The sequence below is a fragment of the Suricata suricatta genome, chromosome 4 (genome assembly GCF_006229205.1).
Source record: "Suricata suricatta isolate VVHF042 chromosome 4, meerkat_22Aug2017_6uvM2_HiC, whole genome shotgun sequence".
In the NCBI taxonomy this organism is placed as follows: domain Eukaryota; kingdom Metazoa; phylum Chordata; class Mammalia; order Carnivora; family Herpestidae; genus Suricata; species Suricata suricatta.
The window spans coordinates 93667004-93685880 of NC_043703.1; the positions used below are offsets into that span (position 1 = coordinate 93667004).

Sequence of the window (18877 nt, forward strand, 5' to 3'; positions counted from 1 at the left end):
TACCTCCCTGATCCTCAGATTTCTTATCTGTAAAATGAGGCTAATAAGGCCTCTCTCACACAGAAAAAGCAAGAAAAGGCACCTAGTACATTGTAGATGTTCAACACATATTTGTTTTGTCCTGATTAATACTTGGTTCCAGCTCAGTCATTTTAAAATACATTGAGGCTCAGTTCTGGGTGGGAGAAAAATTGGTTGGAGGATACCATTCAGTTTAAAAAAGAAAAAAAAAAGGAAGAAGAAGAAAGCAAGTGCTTCTTGGGCTTGATTCCATGTGGGACTCAGCAGAGGAGCACAGACTGTTCCAGCGTTTGGCACCTGGTTTGCTGTACCAGGAGGCCCTGCGCTGCTGCGGGCTGTGACGGCAAAGGGTCTGACAACGCCGCAGCTCAGAACAGTCGGTTCAGCAGAGGTGGGAGCGCCTCTCGCCCTCGCCAGCAGGAAGAGCTGTGATTTCTGCCGCAGAAGCCTGACGCAGCAGCAGAGTGGGGGCTGGCGTGGGCCTGGCCTGGGCGGCTGGGTAGATGGGACACGTCACAGAGCGTGTTATTTCTTGGCTTTGTGGACCCGCAGCTTGAGAGCCATGGTAATTATGTCTGCTGGTGGGGGACAAGAACGAGAGCAGAACATGACAGTGCCCTCCCAGGGAGGGGCAGGCGCCAGTCACAGATGCTACTAGGAGACTCCCTTCTGGGTGCTTTTGCAGGGTGCCAGCAGCAGGCCCTGAGACTGGGTCCCTGGCCGGCGGAGCAGCTGTGTCTGAGAACGGGGCTGGACATGTTGCCCAAGGGGCTTTTCCCTGATTGGAGGGCCCAGCCTTGTGCTTTGCTTTAGTTCCTTATGAGCAGAGCCATCCCAAGGCTTCTGTGGCATAGACGAGGCTACTGGACTCTTCTTCAGAAGCCTCCAGGGGCGAAGTCAGAATGGCTAGGTTCTGTTCTGGGTCCCATCTATCTGTATGCCTGAGCCGCCTTGGGCCTCTGTAATAGGACAGCAGTACATGAGATCATTGTGAGATGTTTACTAAGTGCTCCACAAGTTCGTTCCCTTTTCTTCTCTTACCCCGTTTGTGTCCAGGATTAGAGGAGAAACGGGGCTGGGTGGAAGCAAAGGTCATTGTGGTCTGAGGCCCTGCAGTCAGCATAAGGTCAGGACCAGGGCAGGCAGAGGAAGCCCACAAGGCAGCAGAAGCTGTCCTGGACGGTGCAGCCTGAACTCTTGGAGACCTCGCACAATGAGTTCATCTTCTGGGACTCAGTTTCCCATCTGCCCAGGGGGCATAGTGACTTCCTACTACCCCTCTGTGGGGTTACTGTGAGGCCAGATGAGATGTGACAGGTGTGACCCTGAAAAGGTAGCGTGCAGCACACATAAGGGATGGCTGTTGGAAGCAGAGCTTCCTGCCTTGGCTCTCACACGGGCTGGCTTGACCGGAGACATGGCAGTTGCCTCGCTGACCCTCCTGTAAGGCCCTACACTTGCGTCATGGATCTGTCTTTAAAGACAAGACGTGGGTCATGCTGGCAGTGACGCTGCTGGATGATGGGGGTAGGGAAGAGCATTCGTCTTTGGCTTTCCCTCTTTTGACTTGCAGAGGGCCTGGGATGAATGTCCTCAGTCTGGAGGAGGCTGCCATGAGAGGAGCATCCAGAGGGCCCAGGTTGGGAGAAGGTACGGCTCACAAGCCCTGCCTGGGACAGAATTTGTGGACCAGACAAAGGCAGAGCATCACCAGAGTCAGAAGGGCCTGGAGGGTGTGCTGGGAAAATATTCTGTATTACGCCCAGCCTAGTAAGGACAGTGGTGGTGAAAAGAACTTGAGTATCTACATACTGCTTTATGGTTCATTGGCGTATTCACATCTGTCACTGCGTTTGGTCTGAAGGATTTCCTAGCAAGGCCATTTGAATGGTAGAGGGAAGGAGTGGCTTGGACTAGTTTCAAGTAGGCTGCTTCTGAATCTTGGTATCCCTGGCTTGAGGGTGGTGAGCCCAGGGGAGGAGGGACAGGACCCCCAGGCACACGGGCAGTGACCAGAAGCCCCCAGAGTGTCTGAGGCCCTGCCCTCCATGCCACACAGGAGTCCCTGGCCTGCTGCTAGCCCCCACAACTTCCTTCCTTCTGCCCTGTTCCCCCACGCGGAGGGCGAGCCTCACCATAGCATTTTACCACAGCCCTGCCCCAAAGCCATAGCAACGGGGACAAACTTCTGCTTTTGGCTTTCTTTTGGGGAACCGCGCTTCCCTTCTGACACAGGCACCAAGTCCTGAGGACCGCTGAGGAGACACCTTCCTTGCTGTCTTCCTCCTGGGGAGGCCCGGCCCCCGGGCCCAGGAGATGCCCAGATCCATTCCTGGTCCTCTGACTTAATCCATGCCCCGTGCTGGAAGTCCACCACTCCCGTCCCCCAGGCGCACATTCAGAGACACTGTTGTCTTAAAGGGTAAGGTCTAGGGCAAGAGGAGAAAGTTTCCACTTTTCCTCTCTGCATCACTCATTCTACAGCCATGGACCACGGCAGGTGCTGGAGACAGCGAGACTTCCCTGCCCCAAGAGCCCGAGTGTTGTCCCCCAAGAGCTGTTGAGCATACAGGGGCTGGGGTCTGTGCATCATCCTGGGAGAGGACACGGGCAGGGGCCTTGCCTGGTGGGATAAGTCAGGTCAACACTTGAAGGAACAGGTACGTGAGTTGGGTTGTAGGGAGCCAGGAGGCATCCAGATTGACAGAGGGCATGAACAGTTTGTCCATGGTGCAGAGAGGGACTGCAGAGTCCCACGGGGCAGGGGGACAGCTGGGAGCTGGTTGGGGGAGAAGCTGGCCAGGGGAGCAGGGCCTCATGGCAAAGGGCCTCCTTCGACAGCCACAGAAGAGGAGGTTTGACTTTGTTCTTGAGCAGTCTAGAGGGGGTTGGGAGTCGAGGTCTGCAGGGGCTACTCTTCAAGGACCGGCCTACAGTCGTAGCTCACTGCTCACCATCCCCAGAAGGATACTGCTGTGCATAGGTAGCGTCCTGGGTCTTGCATGTGCCCAGCCAGGCCTCTCCCCGCTCCCCACAGAGAAGCCCCCACCCCCACTGCGCTGCAGGCTGCCTGTGTTGCCCAGTTTCCATCAGGACCCCTCTCCCACCTGGGCTCTAGGTCAAATTCCACTGGGCACAAGTACTGCTGCTGCTTCTAGGAGGTTCCATGGCCCCTCCCTGAGGGCAGGGACTGTACCTCCTGTTTTCTCGCTGTCCTCCACCCCTGTCATTGCTGCCTGGCTAGGCTGCCTCTCTGGGCCCCACCCTCAGTGGCCAGAGCGGGGGAGCCTTGTAGGGGAAGGGTGGAAGTGGAGGAGGGGGGAGGTGCATGGCCAGTGTTGTGTTCCTGCTCTGCTTAGAGAACTAGCTCCTGCCAAGCCTCTCAGAATTTCTTCTCCCTTCCTGATGGTGTCTGTGTGGGTGGATTTCGCTGAGAAGGAGAGGGATTTCTCTGGCACTTTCCCTCTCTCCTCCTCTCCCTTAACCCTTTGGAGTTCCTGACCAGCTCTTGTTTATCAAGCTGGCACCAGTGCTCATCCTTTCTGGGGATCTCCTGGCTTCCCCAGCACCTTCTTCTGGGGCTGGCCCATGTTCATGGTGGGGGATTGGCAGCCCTCGCCTACTGTGGCTGGAGAAACACCCATCAGGGCCCCTGGCCACTGCCTTGCTTCCTGAAATACCCTTCATGGTTGAGTCACTTAAGGCCTACACAGCAGGACACTTTTCAGAGCCTGCAGTCTGAAGGCCATTGACTTTCTTCTGCCTCTATAACCACTTGCCCTTGGGAGCCTCAGCCCCTGACCTGCAGGAGGTTAGTAGTCCTTCTCAGGTGGAAGTTTTGAGGACCGTCTGTGGACAGGAAGGATTGTCTGGATCTGACCGTGAAAAATGGGTTTTAAGAGCCATTTTAAGCTCCCTTTTATGCCAGCATCCTTGGTTCTGAGGTCCTGTGTGGGGAAGTAGAAAAGGGGGTTCAGTCCCTAACACAGAAGGAGGACAGTACTGAGTTGCTAGTAGGAGCATCTGGCTGGAACCCAGCTTTGCTTCAGCTCAGATGCAGCACTCAGGGGTGTGTGTGAGTGAGTGAGAGTGTGCAAGGCAGGGGTCCCAGAGCATCCCTAGCCTGGTCCCTACCCTGTTGCTGCTCAGCTCAAAGAACCATGATTCGTGTTGAACTATTCCTAAGCCTGAGTGTTGTCCCCATAGTATGGGTTTACAAGAGAGGGCGGGATCATAGGCCACAGAAAAGGAGGGTCCTAAATCCCCACGGGGGAGGTTTCAGGTGATGCAGAGCTCCATGCGTCACATCGCACAGAGTCACCCTCTCCTAAAGCACATTTTCCCATTCTCCTCCCCTCACCCCACCCCCTGCCACCACCCTCTGACCCAGTAGCCACCTGGCAGCTCTGGGCTACTGAACTCCTATGTGCTGGACACCAAGCGCAGAGGCCCTGTGTTATGGGAGAGATTTCACAGGGAACTCCGAGAGTAGAGTTTCACAGTCAGAAGGAGTCAGGATAGGGTCTGGGTTGGACACAGGGGTAATGGGAAGGAGGTATAAGGGTGGGGGGGTCTTTATAAGAGGGACTTGGGGGACCTGTAGAGGGCACCAAGGGGCCACAGCCCAAGGACCCCTCCTGTGAGTCAAGCAGCAGAACCACCCACCTGATCTAGACAGTTCCAGATACTCCCTAAAGCTCTTTCTGTGAGTGGACAATTGCAGGCACACAAGGAGCTGTTCTGTAAAACATATAAACGTCTCCTCAAAAATGCCAGTGTCTGAAAGACAGATGAGGGCTGAGAGGTCCTGGATGAGAGGATATGAAGGAGACGTGCCCCCTGAATGCAGGGTATGGTCCTGGATTGGGTTCAGGGATGAGAAAATTCTAGTGAGACTAGCAGCGGGCAGGTGGTGAGATCTGACTGTGAGCTGGTGTGGGGTTTCAGTTTTACACTTCCTGAAACACTGGTATTCCTCTTGTGGTTGTAAACAGAATGTCCTCTTGTATTTAGGGGTAAAGGGTCATCTTACTGTAATGACTCTATTATTATTATTGTTATTGTTACATACTAGAGACAAGCAAATGTGATCAGTGCCATTATCCTTGCAATTTTGTGCAGGTTTGAAATTTTGCAGACTAGAACATTGAATACCAGGAACCCTCAGAACTGCTTCCTTACCCGGGTTCAACCCTACACCCTAAAGAGAGGGTTTTCTCTCTTTCATGGGGGCCTCCATGGGGGTGGGGAAAGGCTCTGGCCGATTCTAGAAGCACGGCCTGGGTTAGCAACAGAAGGGTGATGGCCACTGGGCCTTGGAGGTAGGCAGCTGCTTATTTTCCATCCTCACTCTCTCCCAAACTGCGTCCCCCCACAGGCTACTAGAGAGGTGGTGCTGAGCCGGGCACCGGAGCAGGAGGAGGACCGGGCCACGAGCCTGCGGAACGCTGCGGCCATCTATGACCTCCTGAGCATCACGCTGGGCAGGAGAGGCCAGTACGTCATGCTCTCTGAGGTACGGTGGCCCACTTCTCCCCACAAGTCAGGTGGCACACCAAGGACCTCCCCCACTGCCTTTTCCTGCCTCCACCAAGGGTACATCCCAGTGCTTGGGAGACCGGGCTTGGGACCAATGTTGGGAGAGCTGCCAATCACTGGCAGGGTGGGTTTTTGGTTTGGGTTTTGGTTTTCGGTTTTCACTTGTTTTACAAGTGTTTTTATGTGATTTTTCTTTTGGAAAACACATATGACGTTGCATAGAGAAGCAGCACAAGGGGGAAACTATCCACCCCTCAGTTCTCCCCACAGATGATGCTGGTGTTTCATGACTGCCTCTCCCAGTGGGGTTCTGAGCTTGCTGTGTGTCAGGAACCTGGGCCCTCTCCCACCCCAGCTAGACAGAGCACCCCCAACCTACTGAGCAGACCCTGATGGGGCAGTGCTTCAGGGATAGTGCCTATCTGGGGGGAAGGCAGGAGCTCCAAGCTGCCCCTCTCTCCATCTCCCACAATGTGAACAGTACACGTACATGTCAGAGCTTTCTGATCTAGGCTGGGGTCACAGGTGGCCTCGGGCCCCTGTCTCCCTGTACAGGGTGGGCCTCTTGGCAGTAGATTCTCTTCCCATGTATTTATGGGGATCCTGAGGGAGGCACTGAGATCTTTGAGCCCCCGTTTGCACCAGGTGCCACACAAGGTGCTTTCAGAGGGTACCTTCTTTACGTGGTGTTCTCTCAAGCTTATCAGCGAGGGAGGCAAGGCTCATAGGGGTAGTTTCTTGCCCAAGATGGGGGAGGGAGTGCACATTGAGCCAGCAGGCATGTGAACCCAGACCAGGGAGCGCTTAAAGTACATACTGTCTGGTCCTGTAACCTCACCTCTGTTCCCCACCCCGCCTGACCACAGCCACACGAGGAATCCTGTCCTCACATGCTGGCTTCTGCCTCCATTGCCTAGAAGCATTTGTATTATCTGCCCCTGATTTGGGGTCGGACAGGCCGATGGGCAGTCAGTCTTCTTGGTGATCGTAGAGAAGAGCAGAACTGAGAAAAAGCTTTTCCATTTGGGGGGCTTTTATTCAGCCTGCTCTGCCACTTACTGTCCCTGTGACCCTGATAAGTCAATCAAGCCTCAGCTTCCTCATCTGTGAAATGGGCATAATGAGAGAACCACCTCACAGAGTTGTTGGGGAGAATGAATGAGTTAATACATGTAAAAAGCTGAGAAGGGAACCATGCACAATAATAAATGTCACTTCTGGTTTATATGGGACATTTCCATTTTAGAAACCCAGACCCAATTTTATTCACTTTTGACCATCACCCTGTAAGGTTTTCACACATTGTAGAGGTAGAAACCGAGGGCCAGAGAGGGTAAGAGACTTGTGCAAAGTCGCCCAGCATGCCTGTGGCAGGGACAGGTGATGCCTGGTGTTTGCTGACGGGTGGATAGTTTCCCCCTTGTGCTTCTCTATGCAACGCCATGTGTTTTTTCCAAAAGAAACACTACATAAAAACAATAGTAAAACAACTAAAAACCAAAACTCAAACCAAAAACCTACCCTGCCAGTAATGGGCAGCTTTCCCAACATTGGAAATGGAACGGTCCCAAGCGCTGGGTTGTACCCTTGGTGGAGGCAGGAAAGGGACAGTGGGGGGGGTCCTCTTCCAGGAAGTGATTTGGCAGTGGTTACCCTGGAGGGGAATGGGCTGAGCTTGGGGGGGAGGCCCCCTGGTTGGGAAGTGCTGACTGGCCCCCTCTCCTCAGTGCCTGGAGCGAGCCATGAAGTTTGCCTTTGAAGAATTTCACCTTTGGTACCAAGTGGCCCTCTCCATGGTGGCTTGTGGGAAGGTAAGACCCGGGACGTGTGTGGGGTTCGGAAGCTTGCATACCCACCCTTGGGACCTCTGCTTTCCTCTGGTCCCTCCCAGAGGTAGGTGGACAGCATGGTAGTGATTCAGAAATGTCCTCCAGCATTGGGGGGGGGGGGGGAGATGGCACCAGAGGGTCACACACAGACCCCTGTGTGGCGCTGGTGTCCCCTGTGAGTTACAAGGTCCCAGGTGTGAGTCTGTGAATGCTTTTCTCCTAGTACACATGCACACATGGGACATCAGAGCATTTCCACGTGTGACTTGAGTATGACTGTGAAACAGGCCTGGGACTAGGGTACCGGGCACGGAGCACACTGTTCCCTTTGGGCAGCAGCTCTCTTCCTGCCCATTGAGTGTGGTGTCGGGAAAGGACCTTCCCATGGAAGGACCTGCCTGGGAGGGGAGGTGGAGGGTAGAGCAGAGCAGCAGCTCCCACACTGGAGTTCAAGTTTGGAGGAAGGACTGCATCAAAGGATGTGGCGGGGGAAGTGGGGGCAGGGAGACTGCCCTTACCCTGGGGCGCCAGGGCCACCTTTGCGCTCTACCCACCGAGCCCTGTTCTGGCACCCCCTGCTTTCTCCTCTGATGAGAATTACACTTACATAAGCCTCTATTTTCAGCAGTAACATGAAAGGAAAACCAGCGGAGCTGGGTGCTGAGGGTGTTAGAGCTGAGGACATTGCGAATGCAGGAAATAAGGTGGCAGGAGCTTGCAGATCATGCCAAGAGCTGTAAACACCCAGAGCCCTTTTGTGGGGCTGAGGGAATTCCTGCCCCCTCCCCCGCCCATCTGTGCCACCTGCCATTTCTAGCCCTCCTGCTCGTCTCCGAGGCGGGCCCTCCTGGGCTTGCCAGCATCTCCCCCACAGACGGAGGCTGTGCTGGCCGGGTCAGGCAGGGAAGAGGAAGAAAATCAGGTGCCGCAGCCTGACAGGTGGGAAGGGGCCAGGGGAGTATGGTGAGAATCACATGGGGAGCCTCCCACCCCTGCACCCCCTCACCACCACTGGGCATTTGTCTTCCCAGACCTTTTCCCCTTCCCCAGCACACTGACCTCCCAGAGCCTCCTAAATGCATAGCTATAATGTACTCTGGCTCTGTGCTCAGCAAGGGTCCTGTCAAGGCTCGGGGTGCTCAAGCCACAGCCCCAATAGAGTGAGGCCTGAGAGAGGGAGGGCGGGCTGAAGCTTACAGGAGCCTGGGCAGACAGCTCCCTGTGGCATGTGACAGCTTCTTCCTGACTCTGGGAAACAAAGAGCCTCTAGTCTTGTAATAGTGAGGAACCAGAAGGAGAGGCCCAGAGCCAGGGCAATGGTCCTCCCCCTTCTGTGAGTCATGAATCCCCTTTGAGATGCCAAAGAAAGCTGGGGACCCCTCTCAGAAGAATGTACCACACTCAGAAGGTAGCTTTAATCTCTGGTAGTGCTCCAGAAAGCCCCCCAGTCTCAGGAGAAGATGTCATGTTAGTCTGGGAGATACTGGATCTCAAAACCCCTTACTGAGAAGAGCCAGAGAGGTCTACACGCAGTCTGGCACATCCCCGGATCCAGGGAGTTGGTGTCCAGGCCTTGGTGCCTTCACAGACCAGCAAGGTGGGCACCAGAGTGGACCCACAGGCAGGGAGCCGGGGCCATGTGGGAGTTCTCGCACGTGAGGCCCCGCCAGCTGGAGACACTGGGTTATACCCATCCCTGCGTTTGGTGCAGCAGGAGATTGTTCTGGAAGCGCACTCCCCACCCCCTCAGGAACCTGCACACCAGCTTAGTCGGCCCGGTTGGCCCAGGCAGCCCTCAGCAGTGGCCAGAGCTGGCCTCTGCCAAAGCCTAAGGTGGGAATCAAGGTGCTTATACCTGTGCTTGTGCCAAAGGTGAGGCCAGGCCAATATAAATAGAGCTGACACCTCAGCCCGCAGGAAGAAAAGATGAGGTCCGTGACATGATTTAGGTCGCTCCTTCTCTTGGTCTCCTCAGCAGTCACATTGGCTGCGTTGCTAGGTAACCAGCATGACAAAAAAAAAAAAAAAAAGAGGAGAGAGAGAGAGAGAGAGAGAGAGAGAGAGCTGCCTACTCTGACTGTGGAGTCCTCAGATGGCTCCGTAAATAGCAGCATTTTGTGGTCTGTGTGTGGTGAACATGGACAGTCAGGGTTATAAAATCTTTATTTAAGGTCAGAGAACACCTGAACCCTGCAGAGGCCAGCAGCGGGGGAAGGAGGCCAAGGAGAGCCCGAGGCCTGCTGTGTTGTGTGGACAGGGGGCCGTGGCTGGGGGCGTTGGGGGGAGGTGGTGCTGGGAGTGGCATTCACAGGAGCCCCTTCTGGCCCTTCACGCCACCTCCCATCCGAAGCCCAGGCCGGCCTCCCAGCTGGCCAGAACGGGTCCTCTGCTGACACCTTCCTGAGCTTCGTCTCACACCCTCTTCTTTCCCGAAAGAGCAGCCAGGAATGGTAGCTTTTGTCTTCCGTCCCTGACCTTTCTGCAGGCATCTGATAGGCAGGAGTCATGGCCCCTTCCCTCTTCCCTCAGTGACCCCACCACCCCGGCCCAGTACTGGACACAGAGCTGGCCCTGGACTAAGACACCTGGAATTGGCCTAATAAGACTGAGCCCAGAGCCTCAGTCTGCTGTGTCTGGCCGAGAAAAGCTCTTCTTCGCTGGTGGGGAAAGGAAGGGTAGCTAGAGAGAGGCTGGGGGTCCCGGGTGGACACAGAACAGAGTCCCAGGTCTGTATCTGCCAGTCTGTCACACTGAGCTGGGGAAAGCTAAGCCTAACAGAGCCCCGTTTCCTCAGTGGCACCTCCAGAGTTGCTGGGGAGGGTGAAAGCCATTTCATGGCAAGGAAGCTCGGCTTGCAGCAGGGCTTAGCATGTGGGAATTGTAGTGACACACGCATGCCCCTCCTGCCTACCTGTGGGTCACACAGCTATGGCAGTGTGCACACTTGGGAGGGGGTGTCACTGCTGAGTTTCTTGGAAAAGTGTTGGACCCAGTCAGAAGCCCTGAGTGTGTGTGTGTGTGTGTGTGTGTGTGTGTGTGTGTGTGTGTGTGTGTAGCAGGGAGACAGAAGCTTCTCCTGCCAAAGTAGTCACCCCAGAGCAGAAGAGGCCAGTGGTTACAAGCTTCGGGCCAGGCTGCTCAAACCCCAGCTCAGCCACTTAGGCGTACTGTGGCTTTGAACAAGCTACTTAACTTCTCTGCACTTTAGCTTCCTCATCTATAAATAGGGATATAGCATACGTACCTCATAGGAGACTTGTGAAAATAAATGACTTAATATTTATAAAGCACTTAGCACAGGGGACAGCAGACCTTCTGTACAGGGTCAAATAGTAAACATTGTTGACTTTGCAGGCCAAACAGTCTCTATGGGAACAACTCCACCCTGTCATAAAAACAGCTGTGGGCAATACATATGTGAATGGGCGTGGCTGAGTTCCAATAAAACTTTATTCCCAAGAGCAGGCAGAGGGCCATATTTGGCCTGTGGGCTGGGTTTCTTTGAGCTGTGATTGATAACAATGCCTGGTACGCCAATGTGACAACGTGTCTCCCTGTGCTCCTCCCACTGGGCCCTCTTCCTGGCTCTTGGGAGGAAAGGGGTGCAGAGCAGGGACTGGCTGTTTGGGAGCTCCCCTGACCATAGGCACGAAGCACCCAGTCTGTCGAGACCCAGGGCTGCCAGTGATATGTCACCTGCCCTTTCTTTTGCAGTCGGCCTATGCTGTGTCGCTGCTGCGGGAGTGCATGAAGCTTCGGCCCTCAGACCCCACTGTGCCCCTGATGGCCGCCAAGGTCTGCATCGGGTCCCTGCACTGGGTGAGTGAGCCGTGGGAGTAGGGCCCAGGTCCCAGCAGCTCCTGCGGAAGGGTGGTGGCGGGCATGAGATGGAGGGCCGGCACGTCCTGCTGTGTGTATCAGGGGTGGGGGGCGCAAGGGAAGCCATGAGGCAGACAGGCCTGGAAGGAGAAATCTGAGAAAACTGGCCTCCCTCTGCAGCAGCAGGTCCCCCAGCTCAGGATGATGACGGGTTTCTGGTTCAGCCTTGAGCTGTGGGCTCCAGAGAGCTGAATGTAGAGTCAAAAGTAGAGGCCCCTGACCTGCCCAGCAGTGCAGTAGTGGACAGGACTTAGAGCATCTGAGCCAACCATCATTTGGATAGAGGCTGCACATGACTGCAGGGTGCAGTTCTGTGTGGGCAGGACTAGAGGGTGGCCTCCTCTGTCAGCCCCCTCGTTCCTCTGGACTCTGGCCTACAGGTCCCTGACCTGTGCTCAGCTGCCTGCCTGGGGCTCTGCTGAGGCTGCTGAACTGTCCGTGCACCCTCTCTCCCCAGAGGACGGGCTTTACTGCAGGCAGGCCCTGAGGTGCTCACGGAAGCCTGCAGCTTGGAGTGGACATGGCACTGTGCTGCTGCCCACCGCCCAGGCTCCCATGGTGGCTGCTCTGGGTCTATGGGGTCCTGGGGCAGGGCCCCTGCATGGTGTCTCCTCTCACTAGGAGCTCACTTCCTGAGAGTCTCTGCTTCCTTAAGCCCACATCAGCCTCCTGATGTCTGCAGCTGTCTTAGAACAAGCACATCCACTCCTGCATGTTGACAGGAGCCCACCTCTCCTCTCTGCAGGCAAGCTAGCTTCAGCTCCTTCATCTGCCCTCCAGGCCCAGCGCCTCCCTAAAGGAAGCCGCACCCAGACGCAGGCCTCCCCTGCCTGTTGCCCCAATCCTCTAAGCCCACCCTCACCATGGTTGAGGGCCTAGCTTGTTTGGGGCAGCAGAGGCCAGGCTCCGGGGGTATATAGCAGACGCTTTAGAATCAGCGGCATGTCTGGCTCCTGCTGCCTCTCCCCCTCCTTAGGTATCCAGCCCTGGGAAGGGAGACTCCATGTTCTAACCCTTCCTGCCCCACCCCTCTCCTGGGTGCCTACCTAGTGGCCCCAGTGGGCCTTGTCCTCTCTCTGCTGCAAAGAGGACTGACCCCCAAGCATGAGGAGCAGGCGAGAAACAGCACCTTCCCCTCTGTCTCCTGGGTCTCAGATTCCTGTAGGCTGAAGAGCCTGCATGACGCTGCGTGGCCCACTCGCTGTGAATGGTGGGGGACGGGGGAAGCATGGCTTCTGGCCCCAGGCTTTAGAGGGTGGTTTCAGTGAGGGAGAAACCAGGCAGAAGGACCTGTAACAGGCTCCAGGCATTGGAAGAGGCTGTGTGATGAGGTGGGTGAGAGATTCACTGTCCAGCTCCTGGGTGGTCTTGAGTACATAACCTTGCCATGCCTCAGTGTCCTCATTCGTAAAATACAGTCTGTTCCTCATATGTGGCATGAATGACATAAAGTATGTAGAAAGTTGGATGGGTCAGGGAGATTCACAGAGGAGATGGCCTTGGACTGTGGAGGGTCAGGACACTGGTCGGTTCTTCCATCATGCTATGGACTTTAGGGAGGTGCTGTGTTACCCCACACTATGATTAGCAGGGAAACTCCTTGCTCCCCAAATCTTTCCAGGGGGACTATTGGCATCTTGCATCTTATGGGGGCGGAGTAGGGGGGACTTGTGGGGACATGGTTGGTATGCTGGTGCTGGCAGAGGGGAGACACCCAGACTGAGCACTGCAGCAGAAGGCTGTGGTGTGAGCCAGGGGGTGCAGAGAAGGTGGGCTTGCCGACCCCTCACTCACACTATTATGTGTTTCTGAGGCTCTTGAGAGAGGCCTCAAGCCCATCTCTGGGACAAAGTCCCAAATACCTGCCTCGCTGAGCTGGGGCAGGGGAGGGCCTCTGTCCTCTCATAGGCTGCCAGCTCCGAAGTGGCCATGGGTGTCCACCCAGCCAGCAGCCCCTTGCCAGGAAGCCTAAATTTAGGTCTTCTCGCCGTGGAGGAGCTGTTTCCCTCAGCAGTATAATTACAGTCATTACATGCATTCAGATTACATGGTAATAAAATTAGGATCAAATCAGTCCAAATTGAAATCAGATGCGTTAGGAGCAAAGTCATCAATGACAACATAAATAGAAAAGCCCAAAAGGAAACTTAAACGTGCAGACTTGTCATCAGAACCGGGGAGGAGGGTGAGCTGTTTAACCTCAGCTGAGAGGTGTGCACGGCTTTGGGGGCCGGTTTGAGATGGGGCTTAAACCGGGTCCAGACTAGAGCCTGGTCACAGTGGAGGCCCAGGGGGTGGCTCCTGGCCACCGTCCCTCACCTGGGACCCTTGTACCTCCCTAAAGTCCCATCCCATACCTGCCTTGAACACCTAGCACGTTACATTGTAATCACCATGTTTCTTGCAGGCAGAGACTGTCTCTCTCCCTTCTTAAAACCCCAGGTCAAAGCTGACGCCCAGTGCTTATCGGATATGTCCTACTTCCCGATGAGCCCCATCACTGGGCAGCCAATTCTGCCTTATGGTCTTCCCAACCAGTCAGGAAGCTTCTTTCCTTACCACTTTTTACCTTGTGCGTCTCTCCCCACAGAGAACCCTGCATGTGGGTAGGTGTCTGCCAACATCTTACAGATGACAGGGACGAGTGTGGGACGTCTGCCTCTGGCTCAGCGATTCTCAGGCTCCCGAGTTGGCACTGGGCAGAGAGCAGACCGTGGGTAGCTAAGGGCAGCCTGTTCTTCAGTGAGGCCGGGAGAGGCGTGGCCCAGCACTCTCCATTTGCAGGGCCACGAGCAGAAAGAACAGGTCTGACCTTGGCGGACAGATGGGTGCGAGTGCTTGAGATGGAGCATAGCTCCTGAAAGGCATCTGATGCCACCTCTGTCTCTTGCCTTTGCAGCTCTTCTGGCTCACGACAGCCCCCAGCAGGCCCAGCCTTGGCCCAGCCAAGCCCCATGAGCAGGGGACAGAAATCTTGGGGGGTGGACAACTTGGCCCAGGTTGCAGGAAAGGAGGCTGAAACTGGGACATTTGAAAAGCGAGTTGTGCTGGGTGAAACCAGCCTCTGGCCATGTGCCCAGAGGTGGAGCATCTGCTGTCCCCATGTCCTGTCCTCATGCCCAGAGCCAGCACGGGATGCCCTAGGCTGGGTATGGGTCTGAGAGCGAGGTTGCCCCTTGGGTAGTGGTGGGGGAAGGAGGGCACCAGGCAGAGGGACCTGCGTGGTCACATGCTGGCTGACCTGGGGCTTGCTGCAAGAAGACTGCACATGGGGCAGGTATGGGGTCAGGTGGGGGAGCACTGCCTCTGAGGCTTAGCCCGAGGCTCCCCTGGGTGGGGGTGAGGGTGGGAGGGAATCCCAGGCTCTGACCTGGTAACGGCTGTGGTGTGTGGTAGCCTCCTGCCTTGGCATGGCCAATGTCTTGCCAGGGTCCCCAGCCAATTGTTTGGGGCAAGAAGGAAAAAGAGACATAAATAATTTTAATTTTTAGTATCTCTCCAAACACAATTACTTAAAATGTATTTGATTTAAGAAGGTGACACTTCCCTGGGGGACAGGAGCTGGGGCGTGCCAGTGTGCTGTGTATCATATACCAGAAGGGAGTTATGAAATGGAAAAGCAGACCAGGCTCCTCTTCGGAAAGGTCTGTGGTGCTGTCTCTGGGCCTCTTCCGGAAGGGGCAGTGTGAGGCCGTGCAAATAGTGCAGGCTTTAGGCAGAGAAGGTAGGGTTCAAATCCCTGCCCGCTCCCTTAGGAGGCGTGTGATTTTAGGGGAGTAATATACCTGCTCCGTGCCTCATCTGTACCGTGGAAACCGTCACAGCCACCCTTTACAGGTGGCTGTGAACACCAGAGCTGAGGAGAGTCGCCGCCTGCCACATTGCACGTACCTGATGAATGGCATGCCGCTCTGCCTGTGACAGACCCTTCAAAACAGTGCGTTCTCAGAAAGCACATGCTTTTGTGTTTTTGCCTCTGTTTTTCAGGTTCAGGGGTGGCCAGAGCCAGGAAGATGTTTATGAGGCAGGGAAGACAGTGCCACCAATCTTGCCACTAGCCTGTGGAAATACAGAAATTTTGTCCTGTTCCTCCCCGGAAGGGAAAAGTGCATTTTCAGTGGAGCAGATAACAACAGGCACTGGACCCTGTGGGAAGGGACTGAGGAGAAATTGGAGAGGCTCAGAAAGGAACTTTCTCTGGTTCCCAGGAAGATAGGAAGTGGAGCAAATGCCAGGGGTCCATCTTTCTGTCCCAGTGTGACATGAATGAGGCAGCCCTTGAAGCAGAAGGCAGGTGAGCAAGAGCCAAGTGTGCAAGCCAGAAGCCTGTCTGTGTAGGGACCAAATCAGGAAGACTGGAGAGCCATAGGAACTTGTGAGGTCATGGGAGCACTTCCCTTCCTTCCAGAAAGCTGAAGCGGAGGGTCTACACATTAGAGCCTTCTTCTTAAGAAAGAGTTCTATTTCACAACCTGCTAACGGGTCTCAAGGCTTTAGGCAGAGAAGGTAGTAACCTCACAAGGAAGCACTTGTTTTTCTCAAAGGGACAGAGAGGAAGTGAGTGAAGACTCACAGAGGGCAGCTGTGAATCAGGCAGCTCCGAAAGATCCAGATGTAGGCTCGGGAGACCTGGATTGGAAACTCCGTTCTGTCACTCACTAGCCAGGTGGCCTCAAACAGGTCCCCTAAGCATCCTGTGCTTAGAACCTTCAGCTGTGAGACACCTGTTCCATCAGGTGGCAGCGGTGCTGTGACGCTCCAGGTGACACTAAAGCGCCCTGGAGTGGCAGGGGCATGGAGGGGGTCTCTCCAGGGGGTTCATGGCAAAGTTACAGGCCTGCCATAGGTAAAGGAGATATTTAAAAAGTAGTGTGTCGCTGGAAGGAGAATGGGTGAAAAGAACTTTAGAAACCTGTCACCCCGGAAGTGTGTGGATGAGCAAGGAGGGCCTAGCCCTGTAATCGGAGCTAGTCTTGCAGAAACAGCAGCCCCAACTGAGAGCCGCCAGCTGCCGAATTTTGAGGCCACTGGAGGAAGTGTCTGGAGACTGGAGAGTCCCAGGGAGAAGGATGTTGGGGGTGGCAGCAGAGGGACAGGCGCCAGGCAGCTCGGTCCACCTGGATCAGAGCTGTGGCTTTCCTGTCGGAAGTTGAGACCCGTTAGCGGGTTGTGAAACAGAACTCTTTCTTAAGAAGAAATGGAAACAGACTCTCAGAGAATAGGGCAGAAACTTTCATCCCGAGTGTGTTACCCATGGCAGGGGTGAGCACTGTGACAAAGGGCGGGTTGGTGGGTGTGGGTATGCGTGTCCTAGACTGTGGATGGAGGGTCAGAGGGTGTGACCAGCTGGCACAGTGGACTGCACGGGGCTATGGAGACCAGCTTGTCCCTCTCTATTGTCTCCTTTTCTGAGGCAAGAGCTAAAAGGCAGGCAGTAGTACCTCCTTTGGATTCCAGGATGGTCTTTGATGCCACTTCCCCGATTTGTCAGTAAGGTCACGTACAAGGAGCACAAGGACTTTACTCAGATGGCACTTGCCACATCTGTCAGGCTGATGCCCAAGAGAATTCTGGAAGATTCAACTAATTATAGCTAGAAACCCACTAATAATAATAGTTAACACTTATTCCAGCACCGCTCCGAGCATTCACTGTGTGTCTTATCTCGTTCGGTCCCCCAGCAGCTGCCTCACAGACACTAGTTACACCATTTTACAGAGGAGGGAACTGAGGCGCAGCAAAGGGAGGTGACTTGGCCCAGGTCACACAGTTAGTAAGTAGCCAAACCAGGATTTGAGTATGAGAAGTCTGGCCCCAGCGCTTGTATTCTTAGCTTTCCAGGCTGCCCCGCTGTCAGTGTGGAGAGCTTACCATGAGTGTGGAACCGATTATGGACTTGGGGTGGGGGTTGTTTAGTACTTCAGAACAAAGACGCCAAAGCCATGTTCTCAAGAGCTTTGGGATTGCCACTCGTGTCTTACTAGATGAAGGGAATGGTGCACTATGTGTGTTTGTATTTGTCTGTGTGGGGGTGTGTGGGTGTATGTATATAATATATATACTTAAGTTGTGTATTTCTTGTTTTTTAAATATATTTTTTAATTTTAATTTTTTTGTTTATAGTTTATTGTCAAGTTGGTTTCCATATAACACCCAATGCTCTTCCCCACAAGTGCCTTCCTCCATGACCATTAACCCCCTTTCCCCTTTCCCCCTCCTCCTTCAGCCCTCAGTTTGTTTTCAGTATTCAAGAGTCTCTCATGATTTGCCTCCCTCCCTCTCCCTAACTCTTCCCTCCCTTCGCCTTCCCATGGTCCCCTGTTCGGTTTCTCCTGTTAGACCTATGAGTGCAAACATATGGTATCTGTCCTTCTCTGCCTGACTTAAAAATATGTATAAAATATTGTGCAAATCTTAGGGGGGTTTTGTTTTGTTTTGTTTTTTTTGCCCTGACAGCATTTTTTCCTTTCCCTGGCCAGTGAGAGCACCCATGTATATTAATACTGTATGTTATCATGTTGTATATGGTCATACTTGTAACAATTGGTAATTTTTTCCTTTCTTTACCACTGCAATGACTCCACATGCAAAAAAGGCTGCTTGATAGTAGGTGATAGAAACCAAAATAGTGTTGACCATCTAGGGAAAATGGTATATTCGAGCTTTGTGAGTTTGATTTGAGACAAATGCTGACACTGTGCTTAAACTACATGGACAAGGCTGGCAAGTACTGGCTGAGGAAGGCTCCTGATCTGAGGGTCAGAGTGGACCACAAGTTGAACAAGCTAAGGATGTATGTTTTTATTTTTTATTTTTTAGTTCATGTATTTATTTTGAGAGAGAGAGAAAGTGTAAGTGGGAGAGGGGTGGGGTGGGGAGAGAGGGAGAGGGAGAGGGAGAGAGAGAGGGAGGAATGAATCCCAAGCAGGGTCGTTGCTGTCAGTGCAGAGCCCAATGTGGGGCTCAAACCCATGAACTGTGACCTGAGTGGAAGTTGGACACTTAACTGAGCCACCCAGGCACCCCTGTTTTCACTTTTTAAAGCTTAGGTGTGGTGAGCTCTCCTAATCCTGAATATGAAGTGTGTGAACTGGAGAGTGACTTCTCCCTGTTTGCCAGTAATTGTCGAGCCTTGTTCCCAGCACCCTCCCTACGTGGGTTGCAGGAGATAGAAGCTGACATTTGCTGAGTAGAAGGACATGGTCCTGGGAAGAGTGGATACACATGGATGTAATCGGTTTCTGAATTTTCTCTGTAACTGGTAATTGGTGGCTTATAAACAAGCTTGCTCCTGTTTGGATGGGGCATAATGATTCCTAAAGACTATGTGATGAGCCGCATCAGCAATGGGATTAGGAAGGAGGAAAGGTGCAGTTCGCTCACTTAACCCTTTCCTTGGTCTCTCCTGTCCCCCCACCCCCACCCCGCCATGAGTCTTCCTTGGGCAACCACAGCCACATGATGTGCTTCTGTCGGGGCTCCAGTAGCCCCGTGCCAGCATTATGCAGGGGCCTTAACTCAGCCATCTGTCAGCTTGTGTGTATTGCTTGTGAACTCACCTTGGCATCCTGCCCCTTGTCACGGGGGCTCCCCAGCTGGACCCATCACAG

The 18877-nt window shown here is 54.1% G+C and overlaps 1 protein-coding gene across 1 annotated transcript in view; it reads left to right on the top strand.

The window, feature by feature from the left end:
- Nucleotides 1-18877, top strand: part of TTC7A (tetratricopeptide repeat domain 7A) — a 116046-nt gene that overhangs the window by 50266 nt on the left and 46903 nt on the right. Inside the window, exons 9-11 of the mRNA XM_029938506.1 lie at nucleotides 5399-5536; nucleotides 7287-7370; nucleotides 11103-11207. Coding sequence (XP_029794366.1) covers nucleotides 5399-5536; nucleotides 7287-7370; nucleotides 11103-11207 — 327 coding nt within the window. The remainder of the gene's footprint in view (nucleotides 1-5398; nucleotides 5537-7286; nucleotides 7371-11102; nucleotides 11208-18877) is intronic.